At 42.3% G+C, this 24,000-nt stretch overlaps 1 protein-coding gene across 4 annotated transcripts in view; it reads right to left on the minus strand.

Annotated features, from left to right (window-relative positions):
- slc37a1 (solute carrier family 37 member 1) overlaps positions 1-24,000 on the minus strand; it is a 74,169-nt gene that overhangs the window by 33,141 nt on the left and 17,028 nt on the right. For 3 of the 4 annotated variants that reach the window (XM_042084352.1, XM_042084354.1, XM_042084353.1), the window contains 7 exons: positions 22,023-22,101; positions 18,679-18,814; positions 12,678-12,754; positions 10,376-10,542; positions 4,848-4,900; positions 4,526-4,591; positions 500-658 (listed from right to left, as the gene is read on the minus strand). In XM_042084352.1, the coding sequence (XP_041940286.1) occupies positions 500-658; positions 4,526-4,591; positions 4,848-4,900; positions 10,376-10,542; positions 12,678-12,754; positions 18,679-18,814; positions 22,023-22,101 (737 nt within the window). Of the gene's footprint in view, positions 1-499; positions 659-4,525; positions 4,592-4,847; positions 4,901-10,375; positions 10,543-12,677; positions 12,755-13,875; positions 13,979-18,678; positions 18,815-22,022; positions 22,102-24,000 lie in introns of those variants that run through there. The other variant, XM_042084355.1, reaches the window with a different exon arrangement.

Raw genomic sequence — 24,000 nt, forward strand, 5'->3', positions numbered from 1 at the left:
TTATAAACACATATACACATACACACACACAGACACACATTATATACACACATACCGCCACCCCCCCCCCCCAAACACACTCACACACACACATCACAAACCCATCCACCCACTCACATTATAAATATGCATACCTCCCCCAAACACACACACACACACACACACACACACACACACACACACATACACACAGATTACTGCATTTCAGTAGTGTGTGTGTGTATGTGTGTGCATGTGTGTGTGTGTGTGGCTGAACGTGAGGCGTGTGTGTGTGTGTGTGTCTGTGTGTGTGTGTGTGTCTCACCGGTATGCACAGGGCTCCCATGAAGCTTATAGCAGAAGAGTGTGTGTGTGTGTGTGTGTGTGTGTGTGTGTGTGTCTCACCGGCATGCACAGGGCTCCCATGAAGCTTATAGCAGAAGAGTGTGTGAGTGTGAGTGTGAGTGTGAGTGTGAGTGTGTGTGTGTGTGTGTGTGTGTGTGTGTGTGTGTGTACTCACAGGGATGCGCAGCGCTCCCATGAAGCTGATAGCAGAAGGTTCTGTTTCACTCTTAACCACAACCAGCTGCTGGAGAGGAACACACACTCCCTCACGATCACGCTCCACACACACTCCCTCACGATCACTCTGGGGCAACAACAACTCTGTGTCCCAACTCTAGAGAGAGAGAGGGAGAGGGAGTGAGAGAGAGGGAGAGAGGGATTTCCCCATTAATCACATCAATAAAAGACCAAATTCAAAAACTGAAATCTGTGGAGATGGGTTAGGGTTAGGGTTAAAGGTCAATCCCACGTGTGTTGCCAGAGATGCTGAAATTCAGTCATTTAAAGATGCTTGAGGCCATAAAGAAACTTGGAATATAGGCCTTTTCACCCCTATTTGTAAATCTGCTGACAAATACGACTCAAATAAGTACAGAGGCATTGCAGCTCTGCAGTATCATCAATAAAATGTCTTGACAATCAAAACAATCTAAGCAAAGGTCAAATTGGGTTCCTGCCAAAATATCAAAACACTGAGCACCTCTACATGCTCCAGACACTAATAAACAAACATGTGAATCAGGCATTAAAAAAAAAAGAATAATATTTGCATGCTTTTTTAAAAAGCATTTGATAATATCTGGCACAAATGTTTGCTCTTGAAAATGTTAAACATTTATTTATAGTCCTGTAACATATTTATAGTCCTGTAACATATTTATACTCCTATTTATAGTCCTGTAACATATTTATAGTCCTGTAACATATTTATAGACGTCCTCAGGCAATTTTAGCACATATTAGCATGCAGGCACTCAAAGACAAAGCTCGAAGACCATTCTATGCTGTATACAAAACTATAAATACCGTAAAACTCCAAATAATAGCCCGGGCTTTTATTTTCCCAAATCGCCAAACTGCACCGGCTAGTATTAGAGACAGGCGTCTATATGAGACAGGCCTTTAATTCCCTTTGCACAAAACTTTTCCTCTGCAAAGATGGAAAATATTATCGAATTAATTATTTATAACACACTTAATGTCTACCTATATGACTAGGCTATCTGATGACAATAACAGATCATCATTCATTTAGTGTTGAGATGTTGTTCATTGAGTGAGATACAGTAAGATCCAAATAGCAGGGATAGCCAGAACAGATGAAACACGTTTTAATTACGTAATTTACAAAGAGATCGTATCACACTGAAAGCTCATATTTTGTCACTAGCAAATAGCCTATATCGGTCCTTTGTCAAATACAGTTGCATTATCAGCCCTGACCAAAACCGTTCAGGAATTATTTATGCAAAAGTGGAATGTGCTTAATGTTTAATTCTCCCTCCTTTTCGGCACGAATGAAACAGCATGAGAGAGCATGAACCATATTGTTTCTCCCGTTTTGTATTTGCCAAATTTGACAACAGTCTACATTCAAATCATAGCATACTTTCAGGCGCGCGGGAACATATTTTTGACCAGGGGTGCTGAATAACAAAATAATCATGGATGTCCGACGATTTCTCCCCCAGCATATGATTCGAATTTAGACAGCTAAATAGGCCATTTCACCGCCGTGTATGAGTAGGTCTAAGAGTGAGAAGTTTTATAATGCCCTGGGCAGCCATATTCCACTGCAACTATGCGCAGCACTTGCCACTCCGACTCATCAATAAAAACTGTGTACGCACACAGCAGTCCCATAGAAGCGCACTTGACTTTACATCATTAACCTATTTCAGTAGGTTATATAGCCAGATAATGTCCGTAGACGGGCTCTGATATAGCCTAGTCTAAGGTAAATTCCTTTTCTGACTTCTTTCTCTTTATCGCCATGGCATTTAGAATAAAGAATAACGTTCGCGAACCGTTCTGGTTTTGTTGCCAGCATAAAAACAAGCTTACCGCTGGCCTATCCGCAAATTTTAAACACAAGGGATGAATTGAACGACGACAAAGTTGAACATATAGGCATAGTTCATATTGAAAAAAAAAGCTATACTATTTGTAACTCTAGCTTTTCACCGCAGTCTTTTAATGCCATAATCATAACGCGCGCAGTCTGCGCCATACTTAAGCCCAAATCACACCCAAGATTCGCGACAAGATGAGCAGCAACTTGATGCAACATTCTAAAACCTTGCAACTGTGACCAGACAAGGTAAATGCTTTGCGACGGCTTGCAACGATGTGCAACATCTAATTCACACTGCTGTAACCTCCTTTCTGTAACGGTTTCGTGTCATTGCGAATCTTTAAACAGACGATCTGACGGGTTTTAGAAGATTAAATACAACCCGAAACTAAAAAACAGACCAGGCCTCTACTGGAGACCGGCCTTTAACCCAAACCTGTAGCCACGCCAGGCGTTTAAAAGAGACTGGCGTCTCTTAGGGACTCAGCGATTATTTGAAGTTTTACGGTACATGTCAACCCCCTATAAAAATTTGGCTACAAATAATTTACACATCAAAACATAAAGACTCCTATATAGCTTGGATATTTGGGGGCCAGCTTTAATCCAATCAAAAACACCACAACCATGGTCTGGGATAAATCCCAAATAGAAATGTTACGTATGGAGCAGAATCCTCTTACACAGTCCTGGCCATAACACATGTGTGTCTGTGTGTGTGTGTCTGTGTGTGTGTCTGTGTGTGTGTGTGTGTGTGTGTGTGTATGACGTTTCCCTATGTCCTGGCCATCACAAATGTGTGTGTGTGTGTGTATGATGTTTCCCTATGACCTGGCCATCACAAATGTGCGTGTGTGTATAACGTTTCCCTATGTCCTGGCAATCACAAATGTGTGTGTGTGTGTCTGTGTGTGTGTATGTATGACGTTTCCCTATGTCCTGGCCATCACAAATGTGTGTGTGTGTTTGTGTGTGTGACGTTTCCCTATGTCCTGGCCATCACAAATGTGTGTCTGTGTGTGTGTGTGTATGACATTTCCCTATGTCCTGGCCATCACAAATGTGTGTGTGTGTGTGTGTGTGTGTGTGACGTTTCCCTATGTCCTTGCCATCACAAATGTGTGTGTGTGTATAACGTTTCCCTATGTCCTGGCAATCACAAATGTGTGTGTGTGTGTGTGTGTGTGTGTGTGTGTGTGTGTGTGTGTGTGTATGACGCTTCCCTATGTCCTGGCCATCACAAATGTGTGTGTGTGTGTGTGTGACGTCTCCCTACATCCTTACCATCACAAAAAGATCAATTAAATTCTGAATGCATTTAAAAAGTTCCCTATGTCCTGGCCATCACAAATGTGTGTGTGTGTGTGTGTGTGTGATGACCTCTTAAATTTGATCATAAATACTAACTAGAATGACATCTCTGAGGAAGTGCAAGAGTGGGCTTGATCAGGTGCAGTTCACCAAAAGGATTGCAACAGTACCTCATGGATCAAACATGATTTGCATTAACGCAACATCCAATAAGCCAAAACGCATAAATCAAACAGTTGCTATGCTGGTTGCAAAAGTGTAATCATGTTGGCTGCTATGGTGGTTGCTAGGTTCACATTAAAGTGGTGGTTGCTAGGTTGTTGCTAGGGTAATTGGCATGGTTGCTAGGGCATTGCTAGGGTACATATGGTGGTTGCTATGCTAAATGCATGCAACCACACGGTTGCTATAGTGTTTGCTATGGTAATCATTTTGGTTGCTATAATGGTGTGTGTGTGTGTGTGTGTGACACACCTGTGTCTTGCCTGCTTTGTACTGGAGGAGTGTGTGTGTGTGTGTGTGTGTGTGTGTGTGTGACACACCTGTGTCTTGCCTGCTTTGTACTGGAGGAGTGTGTGTGTGTGTGTGTGTGTGTGTGTGTGTGACACACCTGTGTCTTGCCTGCTTTGTACTGGAGGAGTGTGTGTGTGTGTGTGTGACACACCTGTGTCTTGCCTGCTTTGTACTGGAGGAGTGTGTGTGTGTGTGTGTGTGTGTGTGTGTGTGTGTGTGTGTGTGTGACACACCTGTGTCTTGCCTGCTTTGTACTGGAGGAGTGTGTGTGTGTGTGTGTGTGTGTGTGTGTGTGTGACACACCTGTGTCTTGCCTGCTTTGTACTGGAGGAGTGCGTCCACTTGCCCATTGCGTCCAGTCCGTCCCCTCTGGAGGCAAAACATTCAAATCTCAATAAGACCTAACGTGTGTGTGTGTGTGTGTGTGTGTGTATGACAGAGAGTGTGTGTGTGTGCGTGCACATGTGTGTGTGTGTGTGTGTTTATGTGTGTGTGAGAGAGTGTGTGTGTGTGAGAGAGAGTGTGTGTGTGTGTGTGTGTGTGTATGTCTGTGTGAGAGAGAGTGTGTGTGCATGTGTGTGTATGTATGTGTGTGTGAGAAAGAGTGTGTGTGTGTGATACTCACAGTATTAGTTCCAGATGTATTGTGTGTGTAGACATTTCTCAAGTCATTTGGATCTGCAGCAAAAGATAACAGATGATACAGATCACACACACACACACACTCTCTCTCACACACACACACACACACACACACACACACACTCTCTCTCACACCCTCCTCCTCCCTCTACACATGATCCTCCTCTTCCTCCTCCTCCTTCTACACATGATCCTCCTCCTCCTCCTCCTCCTCCTCCTCCTCCTCCCTCTACACATGATCCTCCTCCTCCTCCCTCTACACATGATCCTCCTCCTCCTCCCTCTCCACATGATCCTCCTCCTCCTCCTCCCTCTCCACATGATCCTCCTCCTCCTCCTCCTCCTCCCTCTCCACATGATCCTCCTCCTCCTCCTCCTCCCTCTCCACATGATCCTCCTCCTCCTCCTCCCTCTCCACATGATCCTCCTCCTCCCTCTCCACATGATCCTCCTCCTCCTCCTCCCTCTCCACATGATCCTCCTCCTCCCTCTCCACATGATCCTCCTCCTCCTCCTCCCTCTCCACATGATCCTCCTCCACATGATCCTCCTCCTCCTCCTCCCTCTACACATGATCCTCCTCCTCCTCCTCCTCCCTCTCCACATGATCCTCCTCCTCCTCCTCCCTCTCCACATGATCCTCCTCCTCCTCCTCCCTCTACACATGATCCTCCTCCTCCTCCTCCTCCCTCTCCACATGATCCTCCTCCTCCTCCTCCCTCTACACATGATCCTCCTCCTCCTCCTCCTCCCTCTCCACATGATCCTCCTCCTCCCTCTCCACATGATCCTCCTCCTCCTCCCTCTCCACATGATCCTCCTCCTCCTCCTCCCTCTCCACATGATCCTCCTCCTCCTCCTCCTCCTCCTCCCTCTCCACATGATCCTCCTCCTCCTCCTCCTCCCTCTCCACATGATCCTCCTCCTCCTCCCTCTCTACTAGGGGTGAACGATTTTGGAAAAAAATCGAATTGCGATTTTTCTCACCAATATTGCGATTGCGATGCGATTATTTTTAAGCTCTTTATCTTCTGTCTTATTTAACAAAGACAAGCAATATATTACTCTATAGTATGACCAACACAAAATTAGATAAGTTAAACATAAACTGTTCTTTCCTGGAGCCCAGGCCTATGTTATGATGGCATTAGGTCATTGAATAAGATTGATGAATGAAATATTTTTTATTTAACTATTTTAATCACATTAGTAGACCTATATTTGTTGAACTTCCAGCTTTGTAAACATTTAATGATTCTTATATGTTTCTATTTTGTTTCTATTTCATGTAGATATGATCTTCTTTCGTTAGTTAACAGTTAGGTCTACATGCAGTGGCACTGACACGGCTTCTCCTTGTCCTGTGCTCTCTCACACACACACACACACACACACACACACACACAGAACCGCTCCTCTCCTCTGTTGGCTACTTGCACGTGAATCGGAACAAACTACTGTAGATTGTTGCAGCACAAATAAATGCGGCCAAATGACCGGTCCGCTCGGTGTTAACTAAAGGTTAGCATCATCAACACCGCAGCGCAATACGCATGCATGCAAATTAACTAGTTTGTTCATATCACAACAAAGCCAATCGCGGAGACAAAACTCTTTAAACAGGCAAAGTTAGCAGCATGTATGTAGCCTAGAGCCTTAGCAGGTAAGCTAATGTTGGAACAGCTGGGTTTTTGGTGGTTAGCTGCGGATAACATTATGCATCAATTAAATGTTTGTGCCGCCAACCCCCTTGGATATCGCAAATGCCCCCACTGTTACTGTACTCCAGTAGTCCCCAGTGCACAGGTGAATGGCTGCTGCTGAGTTTTAATCATCAGCTGGACAAGTGAATGAAGTTACCAGCCAGAGTAGCAGCACAGGGGAATTATGAACTAGAACCAGGGACATGGCAGGTTCGAGCAAAAGGTAATGAAGAGGTTTAGTTTCAACCAAAGTAGCTCTACTGATCAGACCTTTCTTGACACTGTTAGCTGGTCCTCTTGTTTACGTTTTTTGCTTCTTCAGTGGTCGTTGTGAAGAATCGTGGCGCACTGGCAAGCGCAAGTATAAATGCGTTTTGGTGACGTCACATATGAAGCGTAATCGCAGCCTTTGCGGTTTGAAAATCGCGTTTCATCATATCTCGATATTATCGCAAATGCAATAAATCGTACAGCCCTACTCTCTACATGATCCTCCTCCTCCCTCTACACATGATCCTTCTCCTCCTCCTCCCTCTCTACATGATCCTCCTCCTCCCTCTCCACATGATCCTCCTCCTCCTCCCTCTCCACATGATCCTCCTCCTCCTCCTCCTCCCTCCACATGATCCTCCTCCTCCTCCTCCTCCCTCCACATGATCCTCCTCCTCCTCATCCCTCTCTACATGATCCTCCTCCTCCCTCTCTACATGATCCTCCTCCTCCCCCTCCACATGATCCTCCTCCTCCCTCTCCACATGATCCTCCTCCTCCTCCTCCCTCCACATGATCCTCCTCCTCCTCATCCCTCTCTACATGATCCTCCTCCTCCCTCTCTACATGATCCTCCTCCTCCTCCTCCCTCCACATGATCCTCCTCCTCCTCATCCTTCTCTACATGATCCTCCTCCTCCCTCTCCACATGATCCTCCCTCTCTACATGATCAGTTCTCGTCCCTCTCTGCTGTAGGAGTAACGCTATCCTATAAATCGTAATAATGCTGCCTTGGCTAATCAGTTAGCCTCTCTAATCTCTCTCTCGGCTAATCAGTTAGCCGCTCTAATCTCCCTCTCTCTCGGCTACTCAGTTAGCCTCTCTAATCTCTCTCTCTCGGCTAATCAGTTAGCCTCTCTAATCTCCCTCTCTCTCTCTTTCGGCTATAGCCTCTCTAATCTCCCTCTCTCTCTCTCGGCTAATCAGTTAGCCTCTCTAATCTCCCTCTCTCTCTAATCTCCCTCTCTCTCTAATCTCTCTCTCTCGGCTAATCAATTAGCCTCTCTAATCTCCCTTGCTCTCTCTAATCTCCCTCTCTCTATCTAACCTCCCTCTCTCTCTCTAATCTCCTGCTCTCTCTCTCTCGGCTAATCAGTTAGCCTCTCTAATCTCCCTCGCTCTCTCTCTCGGCTAATCAGAGAGCCTCTCTAATCTCCCTTTCTCTCTCTCTCTCGGCTAATTAGTTAGCCTCTCTAATCTCCCGCTCTCTCTCTCTCTTGGCTAATCAGTTAGCCTCTCTAATCTCCCTCGCTCTCTCTAATCTCCCGCTCTCTCTCTCTCGGCTAATCAGATAGCCTCTCTAATCTCCCTTTCTCTCTCTCTCTCGGCTAATCAGTTAGCCTCTCTAATCTCCCGCTCTCTCTCGGCTAATCAGTTAGCCTCTCTAATCTCCCTTTCTCTCTCTCTCGGCTAATCAGATAGCCTCTCTAATCTCCCTTTCTCTCTCTCTCTCGGCTAATCAGTTAGCCTCTCTATTCTCCTGCTCTCTCTCTCTCGGCTAATCAGTTAGCCTCTCTAATCTCCCTCACTCTCTCTAATCTCCCGCTCTCTCTCGGCTAATCAGTTAGCCTCTCTAATCTCCTCACTCTCTCTAATCTCCCGCTCTCTCTCGGCTAATCAGTTAGCCTCTCTAATCTCCCTTTCTCTCTCTCTCTCGGCTAATCAGTTAGCCTCTCTAATCTCCCTCACTCTCTCTAATCTCCTGCTCTCTCTCGGCTAATCAGTTAGCCTCTCTAATCTCCCTCTCTCTCTCGGCTAATCAGTTAGCCTCTCTAATCTCCCGCTCTCTCTCGGCTAATCAGTTAGCCTCTCTAATCTCCCGCTCTCTCTCTCTCTCGGCTAATCAGTTAGCCTCTCTAATCTCCCTCACTCTCTCTAATCTCCCGCTCTCTCTCAGCTAATCAGTTAGCCTCTCTAATCTCCCTCTCTCTCCCGGCTAATCAGTTAGCCTCTCTAATCTCCCGCTCTCTTTCTCTCGGCTAATCAGTTAGCTTCTCTAATCTCCCGCTCTCTCTCGGCCAATCAGTGATGACCAATGATTGTACTGTGTTCTGTTATGCTCTGTATGTTTATTGTAGAAAATTATTTTGATATTTTACAAATATTTTAATAAAGAACGTCATGTTTAAGTACATGGGATCTTAGAAAATTCTTTTTTTTACCATGCTATGAAATTTGGCATTGAGAATCGTATAATTTTGCTGGTATGGGCTGGTATCGTGACCTCTCTACAAGTGGACTGTTCCTGTAACTAAGTTCCTATAACTAAGTTCCTGTAACTACTTGATCAGAAAGACGTGTCCTTAAAAGGTTGGCTTTTTCCTCATTTTTAATTAAGGCATTCAGATTCCTCCTCCCTCTCTACATTCAGATCAATTTCCAAAAGATGATTTTTTTATTCCTTTAGCATGGGTTAACATACTTATTCATGTCACTGTATATTACTGTATATCAGGGGTGGGCAAACTGCGGCCCGCGGGCCGGATCCGGCCCGCCATGCACTTTCATCCAGCCCGCCGAGCATTTCATTTACTTATCAGGCTGCTCGCTATTTTTCTCCTGCGATAGAGACGACGTTGGTTAGCTTTACTGCAAAGTGCTTTTCACTCTCCTTAGAGAACGTACAATGTCAATGTCAAAACATCATGTTAAATAGAGATAACATCATGTTAAACTAAGTTAACTCTTAGTTATCTCCTTTGCAGCAAATCTAACGTGAACGTCATGCGATCCATTTAATTGGGAACGCGTCTGCACTCACGAGAGGGAGAGAGAGCCGCAGGTTCCAGCTGGCTTGTCATTGTTGATAATTGATATCTCCTTCTTATAAGAAACTTTTAAAAGGAAATCATGAAGGCAACAGATTAGGGGGGGGGGGGGGGGGGCTGGTTGTTGTGCGGCCCACCGGCTAATTTTCAAAACCCAATGTGGCCCTTGAGCCAAAAAGTTTGCCCACCCCTGCTGTATATTATGGTATATTACTGCATATTAAGTATATTACTGTACATTACTGTATATTACTGTACATTACTGTATATTAATGTATTGTACGGTCCCCATTAACGGAAATACATTCAGAGGGTGTCATAATGATCCTACACTTGGCATGCATTCAGAGGGTGTCATAATGATCCTACACTTGGCATGCATTCAGAGGGTGTCATAATGATCCTACACTTGGCATGCATTTAGAGGGTGTCATAATGATCCTCCACTTTGAACATGACAGCCAGATACCTGCGATTGCAACGCCTCGTTTTTGCTTCAATTTTAACTAGGTGGCGCTATACATCAAATGACTGGATATGGGATGGGTTAACATGGTCCCTGGAGGCCAACATAAAAAACAAAATCGGTCAATCTAGGCCCTACGGTTCTCAAGATATTCACAGAAAACCGTGTCTGCCCTACCCTCCTTTTGGGGAGTTAAGTCCGCCGGGGGGGGCAACAGATCAAAAAAACTCTGAACCCCCCCCCCCCCCCCCACACACACACACAAAGGGACATGCACACACACAAACACACAGATGCACTCACGTTCAATGAGGAAAAAGAAGCAGACGATTCCCATGGCGATGATGATGAGTCCAGGCACAATGAAGGACAGGCCCCAGTTGGACGAGACCCAACAGCCAGCGATCAGAGAACCCAGGATGTTGCCCACTGAAGTGTGTGAGTTCCAAACGCCCATCACCAGACCACGCCTGCACACACACACACACATTATACATACACAAACACACACATTATGCACACACACACACTGATCTGCACTACACATGTGTATGTGTGGGGTGTATGTGTGTGTAGGGTGTATGTGTATGTGGGGTGTTTGTGTATGTGGGGTGTTTGTGCATGTGGGGTGTATGTGTATGTGGGGTGTTTGTGCATGTGGGGTGTATGTGTATGTGGGGTGTTTGTGTTTGTGGGGTGTTTGTGTGTATGTGGGGTGTTTGTGTATGTGCATGTAGGGTGTTTGTGTATGTGGGGTGTTTGTGGTGTTTGTGTATGTGGGGTGTTTGTGCATGTGGGGTGTTTGTGTATGTGTGGGGTGTTTGTGTATGTGGGGTGTTTGTGTATGTGGGGTGTTTGTGTATGTGCATGTGGGGTGTTTGTGCATGTGCATGTGGGGTGTTTGTACATGTGCACGTGGGGTGTTTGTACATGTGCACGTGGGGTGTATGTGGGGTGTTTGTGTATGTGGGGTGTTTGTGTATGTGCATGTGGGGTGTTTGTGTATGTGCATGTGGGGTGTTTGTGCATGTGGGGTGTTTGTGTATGTGGGGTGTATGTGGGGTGTTTGTGTATGTGGGGTGTTTGTGTATGTGCATGTGGGGTGTTTGTGCATGTGGGGTGTTTGTGTATGTGGGGTGTTTGTGTATGTGGGGTGTATGTGGGGTGTTTGTGTATGTGTATGTGGGGTGTATGTGGGGTGTTTGTGTATGTGTATGTGGGGTGTTTGTGTATGTGCATGTGGGGTGTTTGTGCATGTGGGATGTTTGTGTATGTGCATGTGGGGTGTTTGTGTATGTGTATGTGGGGTGTTTGTGTATGTGCATGTGGGGTGTTTGTGCATGTGGGGTGTTTGTGTATGTGGGGTGTTTGTGTATGTGTATGTGTATGTGGGGTGTTTGTGTATGTGTATGTGGGGTGTATGTGGGGTGTTTGTGTATGTGGGGTGTTTGTGTATGTGCATGTGGGGTGTTTGTGTATGTGGGGTGTATGTGGGGTGTTTGTGTATGTGGGGTGTTTGTGTATGTGCATGTGGGGTGTTTGTGCATGTGGGGTGTTTGTGTATGTGGGGTGTATGTGGGGTGTTTGTGTATGTGCATGTGGGGTGTTTGTGCATGTGGGGTGTTCGTGTATGTGGGGTATTTGTGTATGTGGGGTGTATGTGGGGTGTTTGTGTTTGTGTATGTGGGGTGTATGTGGGGTGTTTGTGTATGTGTATGTGGGGTGTTTGTGTATGTGCATGTGGGGTGTTTGTGCATGTGGGGTGTTTGTGTATGTGGGGTGTTGGTGTATGTGGGGTGTTTGTGTATGTGTTTGTGCATGTGGGGTGTTTGTGCATGTGTATGTGGGGTGTATGTGGGGTGTTTGTGTATGTGTATGTGTATGTGGGGTGTATGTGGGGTGTTTGTGTATGTGCATGTGGGGTGTTTGTGCATGTGGGGTGTTTGTGTATGTGGGGTGTTTGTGTATGTGGGGTGTTTGTGCATGTGGGGTGTTTGTGCATGTGGGATGTTTGTGTATGTGGGGTGTTTGCGGGGTGTTGGTGTTTGTGGGGTGTTTGCGGGGTGTTTGTGTATGTGGGGTGTTTGTGTATGTGGGGTGTATGTGTATGTGGGGTGTATGTGTAGATGTAGTGGGGTGTTTGTGTTTGTGTATGTGGGGTGTATGTGTATGTGGGGTGTATGTGTATGTGTTTGTGGGGTGTTTGTGTTTGTGTATGTGGGGTGTATGTATGGGCGGAGCCTAATTGTGTACAGGTGAGACCTGTTGTGGCTGGGCGGAGCCTAATTGTGTACAGGTGAGACCTGTTGTGGGTGGGCGGAGCCTATACAGGTGAGACCTGCTGTGGGTGGGCAGAGCCAGCCCTGGCCTTCGAGAGAGAGTTGTGTTCTGGCTACCACGCCTGTGATTGGCCTTCCAGCAATGTTCCTTATTGTGTTATTTATATCCCATTTTTGTTAATATCCTATTGTTTAATACACCCCTAGACAAAACAAGCTTAGGTGACTTTTTGGTCATTTCTTGTTGTAGTCTGTGCGCCTGGTCTTAACAAACACACACACAAACACATAGCCGTTATACACACACACCTAAGAAGTGTACATACCTTCCTTTGCCAAACCAGTTTCCAATGCAGGTGACTACACTGGGCCAACCTGTAGTCTGGACCAGGCCATTGGCCACCTAAACATGCACACACACACACACACACGCACGCACGCACGTATGTACGCACGCGCGCGCACACACACACGCGCACGCACGCGCGCGCACACACACACACACGCGCGCACGTACGCACGCAAACACACACACACACACGCACGCACGCACACACGCGCTTGCACACACACACGCACAGACGCACACACACACAAACAGTCATACACACACACGCACACGTTTGAATGCTTTTGTGTTGATCCAATGGCAAATGTTATCAAATATCTTGGAAAGAAATCATAGCATAGCACCACACACATAAGTATGTCTAACATGTGTATGTGTATATGTCTATATGTCTATATGTGTATGTGTACATGTGTATATATGTGTATATGTCTATATGTGTATATGTGAATATGTATATATGTGTACATGTCTATATGTGTATATATGTGTATATGTGTATGACTGCGTCTGTGTGTATGTGTATATGTGTGCATATGTGTATATATATGTGTATATGTGTACATGTCTATATGTCTATATGTGTATGTGTGTATATGTGTTGTGTATATGTATATATGTGTATATGTCTATATGTGTATATATGTGTATTGTCTATATGTGTACATGTGTACATGTCTATATGTGAGTGTGTCTGTGTGTAAATTGTGTTGTGGATGATTGTGGTGGCAGGCATGTGTGCGTGTGTGTAGATAGATAGATAGATAGATAGATAGATAGATAGATAGATATATAGATACTTTATTGATCCCCAGGGGAAATCAAGGTACAAGGTGTATGTATGAGCGTTTGTGCATGTGTGTGTGTGTATGAGCATTTGAGCATGCGTGTGTGTGTATGAGCATTTGTGTGTTTGTGCGTGCGTGTGTGTGAGTGTGTGTGTATGTACCTGAATGCATATGTAAGATGTTGAGTAGAGTCACAGCAGTAGAGAGTAGATGTTGTATATTTATATATATGTGTGTGTGTGTACCTGAATGAATATGTAGAATCCTAGAGAGTGGATGTTGTAGATATGTGTGTGTGTATGTGTGTGTGTGTACACCTGGATGAATATGTAGAATCCTAGAGAGTGGATGTTGTAGATATGTGTGTGTGTGTGTGTGTGTGTGTACCTGGATGAATATGTAGAATCCTAGAGAGTGGATGTTGTAGATATGTGTGTGTGTGTGTGTGTTAGAGCCCGACCGATTTATCGGCGGGCCAATATTAGGCATTTTCCAAACTATCGGTATCGGCATTTATAATGGCCGATAAATGAATATTTTAAAAATAAAATAAAAACGGACGAAACACCCTTCAACCATGTCATGAGTGTTGGCGTTGTATAGTTTGTCCACCAGAGGGCACTCTACACCGTCCCTGCTGGCAACACTTGTGTATAACGCGCCACACATCCTGCAACCTGCCACACATCCTGCAACCTGCTGATCCAGCCAGAGTCGGGCAGAGAGAACCAGTTATCCGCGAGTGAGATCATCAGTGAAGTGTGTTCATGGTGATTTGGTCACAAGACATACATTGCTTGAAATAACAATTAAAAGAACATCCCCATCAGTTCTCTTAACTCAAATAAGCATGACAAAATTCGTGAAAACAATGTCCAGTTTTGCTGCTGTTAAATAAGCCGAGAGTGAAGAGGAATTAGCTAGTAATTACGTTACGTTGTACAGTGTAGTTGACTGTCTGTCCTTTTAACTTTTGACAATGTGACTGAAGATGTATTTCTTTAATAGCGTGACAGTTATAGCAGTGAGACGTATCATCTCTCCCCGGCCTGTTATTTTGAAAGCGTATGTTTTACAATTTGCAGTATGACGTTATCCAGGGCTCTTCACTAACATTTTTTTCCAGGAGCACTTGTGCGCCCAAGTTAAAAAATTTAGGAGCACAGACAAAAATTTGGGCGCACAGTCAGTTCTGTACTTAACTTACACATAATCTAACATTACACTCCAGCTAGCAGTTAAACATGCCAGTGCACCAATTGCGAATATTAAGAATGACTGACAACATTTAGGCTACAGGAAATAGGATTTTAAAGATCAGTGCCTACTTTATTTAGTCTGTTCAATTTTCCTACATTTTGTTAATGTAAAATAGTATAATACATTGCCACATTTGCATTTAGCCTGTATATCTATATCTATATATCTATATATTGCATAGTATCCTGCCAAATGTAGGCTAATTTATTTATTTGTGAATCCATCTGTAGCTAATCCAAATATGCCCATGGTGACCTATTTGACTGCATACTGCCTAATACTACTACTAAAACAGTCCATTTTCTCTTCCACAAAACCCAACATAGGCTAATCAAGGATATATATATTTTTTATACTTTTACTTTTTATTTGAAATATCTGCATTGATGGGGGCAGTAGGCAAACGTTAGGCCTACTTTCGTTTTGCACTTCAGCTTGTATTCGGTGTAAACAAACAAGCATGCGTGGAAGCCTGGAGTTCTCGCGTTCTACCTTTGAATAAAATAGGAGCCTGACCCATAGACAGTAAAAGAAATGGACGAACAGACTCCGTTGTTTTCAATGGGAGGGCACTGAGTCAAATAGAACGATTTTTCAGTTGGTCCCCCCAGTACTGCGCAGACTCACACTTAACTTCGTGACGTTAGCCATCGAACTGAATCTTTTAACTCATATGATAGATACACAGAAATTCTTCTCACACTTCCTTCGCCTTCAAAGTCATCAAAGTTAAATATTTATTTATGTATTATTATTAATATCATCCTCACCAAGTCGTGTTAATGTTGAAGCTACCACACATGATCATCTTCAAAAACAGTCATGCTCAGGCTTGGAATTTCACCATTCTGGGGGCAAGGCCACTTGGCCTTCAGTTGGGCATATTTGGTCGGGGGCACAAAGGCCACATGTCAGGGCACCAAGGCCAAAGTTAACTATACAGTAGTAGGCTATAAAAATGATCAAAGTTTAGCCTATTCACTGCAGTAGACCTGCATCACTGTATGAAACATTACAAAAACATGAAATGAAAACATGACATATTACATAGAACTGTAAATCATCTGACTATCTAGGCTATATATAACATTTATTTTATATTTGGCCTGTTATGAAATCATGTATTGAACAATTTAATCACAGCTCAGCTTTAAGAAACTCAAATAGCCTAGATGCATGCTTAGCATTTTGTGATCATTAAGGCTACTTTCACAAATTCTTAGTCAGCTGTACTCTGATTTACCAATATCTAGGCGATATTTGTAACATTTATTTTGTATTTGGCCCGTTATGAAATCATGTGGAACAATTTAAACACATTGTAAAACTGAAAGCCCAAATTTGGAGACATCCATGTATGTCGAACTTTACTGCAAATTCAAAACTGGATTACTCTGGAACGGCTAACTGTACAGGGGACTGCTTTACACCTTTGTGTTCGGTAAGGTCTCCTGTTTATTCTGATATATGGTTTGTCATGTGTTAAAAGAAGGGTTCGTAAAGTATTCCACCGAGATGGATGGGTAGGGAGATCATGGGACGCAAAACCTTCAGTAGAATGTATGATTAAATGTAATTATATTATTTACTTTTCTCGCGAACCGTTCAACACAGCAATTATCGGCTAACATCGTTTAAAAGCTGAGAAAAAGCTCTTTCATGTGATACTTGTGATGTCTGTGTGATGAATGGGCTACTTCGCGAGTAGTTCAACTGAGAATGGGTGAATTTGGACGCAATTTCTTTCTTGCGCTGTCACTTTCTCCACTGCGTAAAAGACTAAATAAATTTGCGCTGTAAATGCTAAGATTATTTTGACAGGCCACAGGCTAAATAAAATTGCTATTAGTAGGACGCAAAGCAGAATATTGAAAGAAGGGGCCACCAAGGCCACCGTGGCCTGTAAACCTCTGATTTTCAAAGGGGCCTCACGGCCAACGCAAAGGGGCTGCGACGGCCATGGCCGTCGTGGCCGCCGTGAAATTCCTACCCTGGTCATGCTAAAACAAAACAAAAAAGTTACAGCCTTGAAGCTAATCTTCTTTCCACTTTTCCGACCTACGGTCAATCTATCGAAAACCTCTGAAATGATTAGTGCCGTTTTTAAAAAAATTAGGTTTACTTTTTTTTATTATTATTAGGTTGCCTCTGTGTAATGCTTTACCTTAACATACGGTCGTGTATGCTAGGTTTTGCTTATGAGTTACCGTCATAGACAGTAAGGTGGACTGAGCTTCTTATCCAAACAATACGGTTATCTCCCTACGGCGCGAAAGAGAGATTACGTCAAAGCTAGCTTCCCTCCAACCGAACAAGCTAACCATTCTTCTAACGGGTAACCAACGTTACGGACGAGGTAGTGGAGTCTGTTTTGCCTTTGTAGTGTTTATGTGGATTACACAGAAGCTACAATATCGGCACAGGATATATGTTATATGAAGTTATGGTATTTCAAAAAAATCCTAGAATGAATGGGCTTCTATGGGAGTTAGCAGAGAGGTGGTCCCTCCAGCAGCCAATACGTCAACTGGGCTAAAAGGCATGTTAGGTTACCTTTCCTTCTCTCACTGCATTCTCAGAATCTCATCCTGTTCCTCCGATATCCGATGAATTCGGTGGATAGAAGAACTAATTTCTTCAATCTTTGCATCTTGGCTGGCTAGTCTAACTTTCCACTTTTTCTGCGTGCTTTTGGATTTGATAGAAGCGACTACTAGCGAGTCACAACGCGAAACTGCTAACGTTGACGGGAGGTGTAGTTTTTATGCTGCATTCGCGACGTGATTCTATGGTTTGCACCAGTAATGTTTCTCGATGTTGCGGTGTATTTTGTAGACAAACACTGACATGTTAGAAGTCATTCGCACCAGTTTTTTTTGCACTCGCACGCCATCATTTTTACTCGCATGTGCATCTGTAGAGCCCTGTTATCCATTGCTAAATTATAGCTCATCATAGACTAGCTAACCATAAAGCTAGCTAATGCCATGAATATCAGTGGAAGAGCGCTAACGTTAACATTAATGAGCTTGGAAACCACAACGAACTTATTCTGCCTAAATAAAGTAATGATTTATAACTAGTATATCTGTAGTTACAGTCCCTGCATTGTAAAATGTAAGTTAGACATGCGAGGAGTGAACATTTAGACATAGAGAAAAAGTATCAAACGTAGCTTGTGCAAAACGTAGCTTGTGCATAAAAGTTAGCTTTTCTTTTACACGTGTGTGAAATCCAATGACGCCAAGTGTGCGTTTCAGACTGTCGTTCAGCCGCAGCATTAACGAGTTACTGGATTTAGATCACTAAATAGTAGGTTTTAGAAGGCAGGCAGCAACTGATGATTGAAAATGGTTTGATGTAGCTTGATGGAAATAATTTTAAAAGTGCAGGTAAAGGGATAAGCAAGCTGACATTGTAATTATAAGGTAGCTTATAAGGCAATAGGGACTAATTATTACACACGCACACTCAAACATTTAAGAGTGACCTTTATCTTGTTTAATGATAATACAAATGATGACGATAGTAATAATGTAATCATTATTTTTTGTAATTATTAAGTCTTTCGTTCAAAGTTATATTTATGAAGCTTACTAAGTCTTTTAATACTGGTAACTTTGATTTGGTTGTTGTTGTTCATATCTTAAGTTTCTATTTTTATACATTTTATTTATCAGAACTTTAATATATTTCGATGTTCCTCTGTACCACTGGGACAATATTATTTAAAAATAAACAAGTTTGTTTTTGAAATGCATTATCATATTATTTTAGTCAATACTCATAAATAACTACAAATAACTAATGATATCGGAATATCGGATTTTAAAATCAACAAATATTTGTATCGGTATCAGCCTTCAAAATCCTTTATCGGTCGGGCTCTAGTGTGTGTATTTTTCCTGGATCTATTGTGTGTGTGTTTACCTGGATGAATATGTAGAATCCTAAAGAGTGGATGTTGTAGATATACCCAAAACCAAATAGACAGGTGAAGATCCCACTGGTTACCATGCCAACTGTCAGGTAGAGACGGATGGGTAGGCGTTCACCAATGATCCCACTGCAGGGCACACAAAGATGACATCACATATTAGTGCAGGCACATAATGATGACCTGTGAAGATGGTGACAGTGAATATGATACATGATATATGATACATGATTTCTAGCATACAGGCTCAGAGTAGTGTAAGGTGTGTGTGTGTGTGTGTGTGTGTGTGTGTGTGTGTGTGTGTGTGAGTGTGTGTGTGTGTGAGTGAGTGAGTATGTGAGTGTGTGTGTGTGTGTGAGTGTGTGAGTGTGTCCCAGATAGCAATTACTCATTGAATCTATGTTAAATCAACATTATTTTGTCAACATTAAAATCACTGAGTCAACGTCGCACTTCAACATTGATCCTATAACATTTTGCACCCTCTATTAATATTGAAGCAATGTTGAAATTCCAACTACAGATCAACGGAATTTCAATGGTATTTCAATTAAAATGAATATTGAAACAACGTTGAATTTACAACCAAACTAAAGATCAATGCGATTTCAATGGTATTTCAATTGATATTAAACCTTAGTAAATAGGGGTGTAAAGATTAACCGATACGTATCGGTATCCGTTTTTAACGTGTAAGATACGGCTACATCGATACGTGAAGCCCCGTATCGGAAAAAAACTGAAATGAACCGGTCGTTATATCGATTTACTTGTTATGAATCGGTGCACAACCTTTTCTGCTCGCTCACTCATTTACGTTCCAAGCAGCGCGTTCATCCCACTTCCGGTTTTGAAACTATACGTGGCACGGAATTGTGGGTAATGCAGTTTGTTTTTGGTTACATTCATTCCCCAAAGTTGTCAAATGACCTCATTACCCATACATCTATTGCAACTTAACCATGTGACAACTTGCACTCGGTCGGCTTTTGTTTTTGAAATCCAGCGCGAAATTAAGCACTTATAGCATTCCTAAACAACAACGATAGTCTGTAGAGTAGCCTTACCTTTGATGAAGGGATTTCCTTAATGTTAAATAATAATTTGGCCCTTGCTGCTAAAACGATGCATAAATTATTAGCCAATGATTTTGTTCATATTCACTCAGACTTGTGGCATTTTAGGTTTCTGCATTAGGTCTACTGTTGGAACAAAGAGAGAGAGAGTTCATTGCTTTGTAGGCCTATTTTATTCTTGTAGGGTAGGCTAGGCCTATATGAGAAAAGGCCAAGAGTGTCTTAAGCACTGTTTTATTTTATTTCGGTATTCACTTACCTCAACAAGGCTACAGCTCCATGAAAACAATCAGATATAACTCTATAAAATCTGTAAAGTCTATAAAAATGTATTTTATGTTGTATTTGGCTGCTGTGCTTGACTGAAATGTAGACTATTCTTTTTTCATTTCAATACAGTATATGAAACAAACCTCAGTTTAGATAATCATATTCACACATTTTGTTGCCTAATTGACAACCATGACCATGATAATTGATAATATAAAATGAATGTGCACCTTGAGCAAATTATAAAAAATCTTTCAGAATGCTTTCCATTCTTGAACTGCATCAAATTGCATCGAATCGTACTGAATCGTTTTTTTATAAACATGTATCTTTTCTTGTATCAAATTGTGCCCATGTATCTAGATGCGAATCGTATCGTCTTTTACATGAGAGATTCACACCCCTATTAGTAAACCACTTTTAATCTGGAAAAATATTGGGAAATTCACATCCTGCTTTATATACAGCCAGGATAAATTTGACTAGGCCTAGTATGGCTGGTTTAGGCTACACAATCGTGCATAAATAACCATTGACAACTTATCAGTTTGAAAATCAAGTGCATTTATTAACTCTTCTTCATTTAGAAATTCACGTGTGTTGTGCTTTCCTGCCATCCATTCAGTATAGCATCCATAGACCACCCGTTCGCAGTCAGCCCTCCTCCACCATCCAGTAGCAGAGTGAAGTGGCACCTAACAGAAACAGAAGAAAAAAAGAGATAGACAGTGTTAGATAAATATGTTCAACTGAAACTGAAGGCTACTTATAATTGAAACTTTAGAATAATCATAGAATATATATTCTATATGTTTGTTCAGTTTGCTGTCAAAATGCCAGGCTGAAGATAGTGTTAGTTAGAATAATTCAGTTTCGCAAGCTGGGTGAGCTCATTGAACATGCCGTGTTTGCTAGCAGCACCAGCCATTCGGGCAGCTCTGTTCGTCCGAACAATTTTGCTGCCCAATGAACGGTTAATGATAGCAGTCTAGTCAGATATGACTTAAAGTTAACTTATATCAGTATTGCTAAAGTTAGCCTATTAAACTCACAAAAATATGATCACCAGGAGTTACATAAATGTTAGCTAAATCTCCACGTTAACCAGAAGCACACCTTCAGCCTATAATTTTGACAGTAGCCTAGAAGCTAACGTTACCGGTAGGCCTAGCCCTAGCACTACTTCATATTTTATTATCATGAGTATAATAAACTGTAACTTACTGACAACAAAGGTAGGACCTAATTATAAATCAGACTGCCAAGTAACGTTAACCTAACATTATGATGAACTGCCATAACGTAAGTTAGCCTAAACATTAATTTGACAACAGCAAGTAAATTTAGCTAGCCTAGCATTTGAATGAGTTTGTAAATCTGACAGTACGATGTACATAGACTGTAAACATGACCGAATTTAATGTAGTACACTTTTACAATAAAACATTATCGTTTGATAAATAAATGCTTGCTTACCATTAAGGAGGAGTGAACTTGACAGAGAGCTGAACACCCGGTTGGTCTGACTGAACTGTTGCTGAAAATGAACTGGACAGTTCAAACGTCGTCGCGCGGTCAACTATAAATCCACTACTTTTCAATCACCACGTTAAGATTTCCCAGTCAACCACAAATCCATGACTTTTCAATATCTTTTAGCGAACTATGTATCGATGCTCTATCGATTATGGCAACATAAACTATAAACCAATGTTGTTTCGATATCTCTCTTATCGATATTCATGCACTGTCAGGTTTTTGTCAGGATTTTAATGCTGATTCAATGTCTATTTACCATTGAGATTTCAATCTCAACCAAAATGATGATTTGGATGGAAAATCAACATCATATCAATGTCACCTTGCTATCTGGGGTGTGTGTGTGTGTGAGTGTGTATGTGAGTGTGTATGTGAGTGTGTGTGAGTGTGTATGTGTGTGTGTGTGAGTGTGTATGTGTGTGTGTGTGTGAGTGTGTGTGTGTGTATGTTACCTGAGGTACATGCCCACAGCATAAGCACACAGAAAGGAATAGTCCATGGCTCCAAGAAGCTGCTTATAGTTACTCTTATCTGCACACACACCAAAACACACACACACATTTGGACACGTTATACACAGAGACGGATCTATTGCACACACAGGAGGGCAGAGCTTTTAGTTACTAGTCTAGACTTTAATCCGTCAAAAAAAGGAGCACAAGACCAGTATGACGGCAAAGAAACTTGTCTCAAAATCTGGACTGCTGCTAAAAAAAAGGTCCATAATCATGATGGAGACATGGAGAGGCAAGCTATTACAAGCTAAAGCAATTACAAGCTAAAGCTATTAAAAGCTAAAGCTATCACAAGCTAAAGCTATCACAAGCTAAAGCTATTACAAGGTAAAGCTATCACAAGCTAAAGCTATTAAAAGCTAAAGCTATCACAAGCTAAAGCTATTACACGTTTTTTAGAATGTTACAGAGGGGTATTTAGAATATTATATATCAGGGGTATTTAGAATCTTATAGAGGGGTATCTACAGTGTAATATACAGGTGTATTTAGTGTTATATATAGGGGTATTTAGAGTGTTATAGAGGGGTATTTAGAGCGTTATATTGTGTACATTAGAGCGTTATAGAGTGTGTTCATGGTACAGAGCGAACCTGATGAAGCGCTAGGCAAAACACGCTGTTCGTTCAAAAAATAAAAATTAAGTTAATAGTGATCACTTGTGTTATAGAGGGGTATTTAGAGTGTTCTATAATAGAGTGTTCTAGAGGGGTATTTAGAGTGTTCTATAATAGAGTGTTTAGAGTGTTCTAGAGGGATATTTAGAGTGTTCTAGAGGGGTATTTGGAGTGTTAAAGAGGGGTATTTATAGTGTTCTATAAAAGAGTGTTTAGAGTGTTATGGAGGGGTATTTATAGTGTTCTATAAAAGAGTGTTTAGAGTGTTCTAGAGGGGTATTTCGAGTGTTATAGAGTGGCATTTAGAGTGTTATGGAGGGGTATTTATAGTGTTCTATAAAAGAGTGTTTAGAGTGTTCTAGAGGGGTATTTGGAGTGTTAAAGAGGGGTATTTAGAGTGTACTAGAGGGGTATTTAGAGTGTTATAGAGTGGTATTTAGAGTGTTCTATAAAAGAGTGTTTAGAGTGTTATGGAGGGGTATTTAGAGTGTTCTATAAAATAGTGTTTAGAGTGTTCTAGAGGGGTATTTAGAGTGTTCTATAAAATAGTATTTAGAGTGTTCTAGAGGGGTATTTAGAGTGTTCCGTCAGGAACCGTCAGGAACTCTAGCACTAATCTCTGACTGAAAGTGCACAGAACTCGCGGCTGTTGATGGTAATGTTTCATGTAGGGTTCATGTCAGTTAATATGAATTAACATTTAAAAACATGTTCAATTATATATTTTTTCATATATAAGACGCACCTGACTATAAGTCGGCAAACTATGAAAAAAAGTGTGACTTATAGTCCGGAAAATACGGTACCTAAAACCTGCTTCACCCTGTTTAGTTCTACAAGAGGAGAGTGATACGTGTGTGTGTGTGTGTGTGTGTGTGTGTGTGTGGAGTTCTATGGTATGAGGAGAGTGATACGTGTGTGTGTGTGTGTGTGTGTGTGTGTGTGTGTGTGTGGAGTTCTATGGTATGTGTGTGTGTGTGTGTGTGTGTGCGTGGAGTTCTATGGTATGTGTGTGTGTGTGTGTGTGTGTGTGTGTGGAGTTCTATGGTATGTGTGTGTGTGTGTGTGGAGTTCTATGGTGTGTGTGTGTGTGTGCGTGCGTGCGTGGAGTTCTATGGTATGTGTGTGTGTGTGTGTGTGTGTGTGTGTGTGTGGAGTTCTATGGTGTGTGTGTGTGTGTGCGTGCGTGCGTGGAGTTCTATGGTATGTGTGTGTGTGTGTGTGTGTGTGTGTGTGTGTGCGTGGAGTTCTATGGTATGTGTGTGTGTGTGTGTGTGTGTGTGTGTGTGTGGAGTTCT

The sequence above is a fragment of the Alosa sapidissima genome, chromosome 2 (assembly GCF_018492685.1).
Source record: "Alosa sapidissima isolate fAloSap1 chromosome 2, fAloSap1.pri, whole genome shotgun sequence".
Classification (NCBI taxonomy): Eukaryota; Metazoa; Chordata; class Actinopteri; order Clupeiformes; family Clupeidae; genus Alosa; species Alosa sapidissima.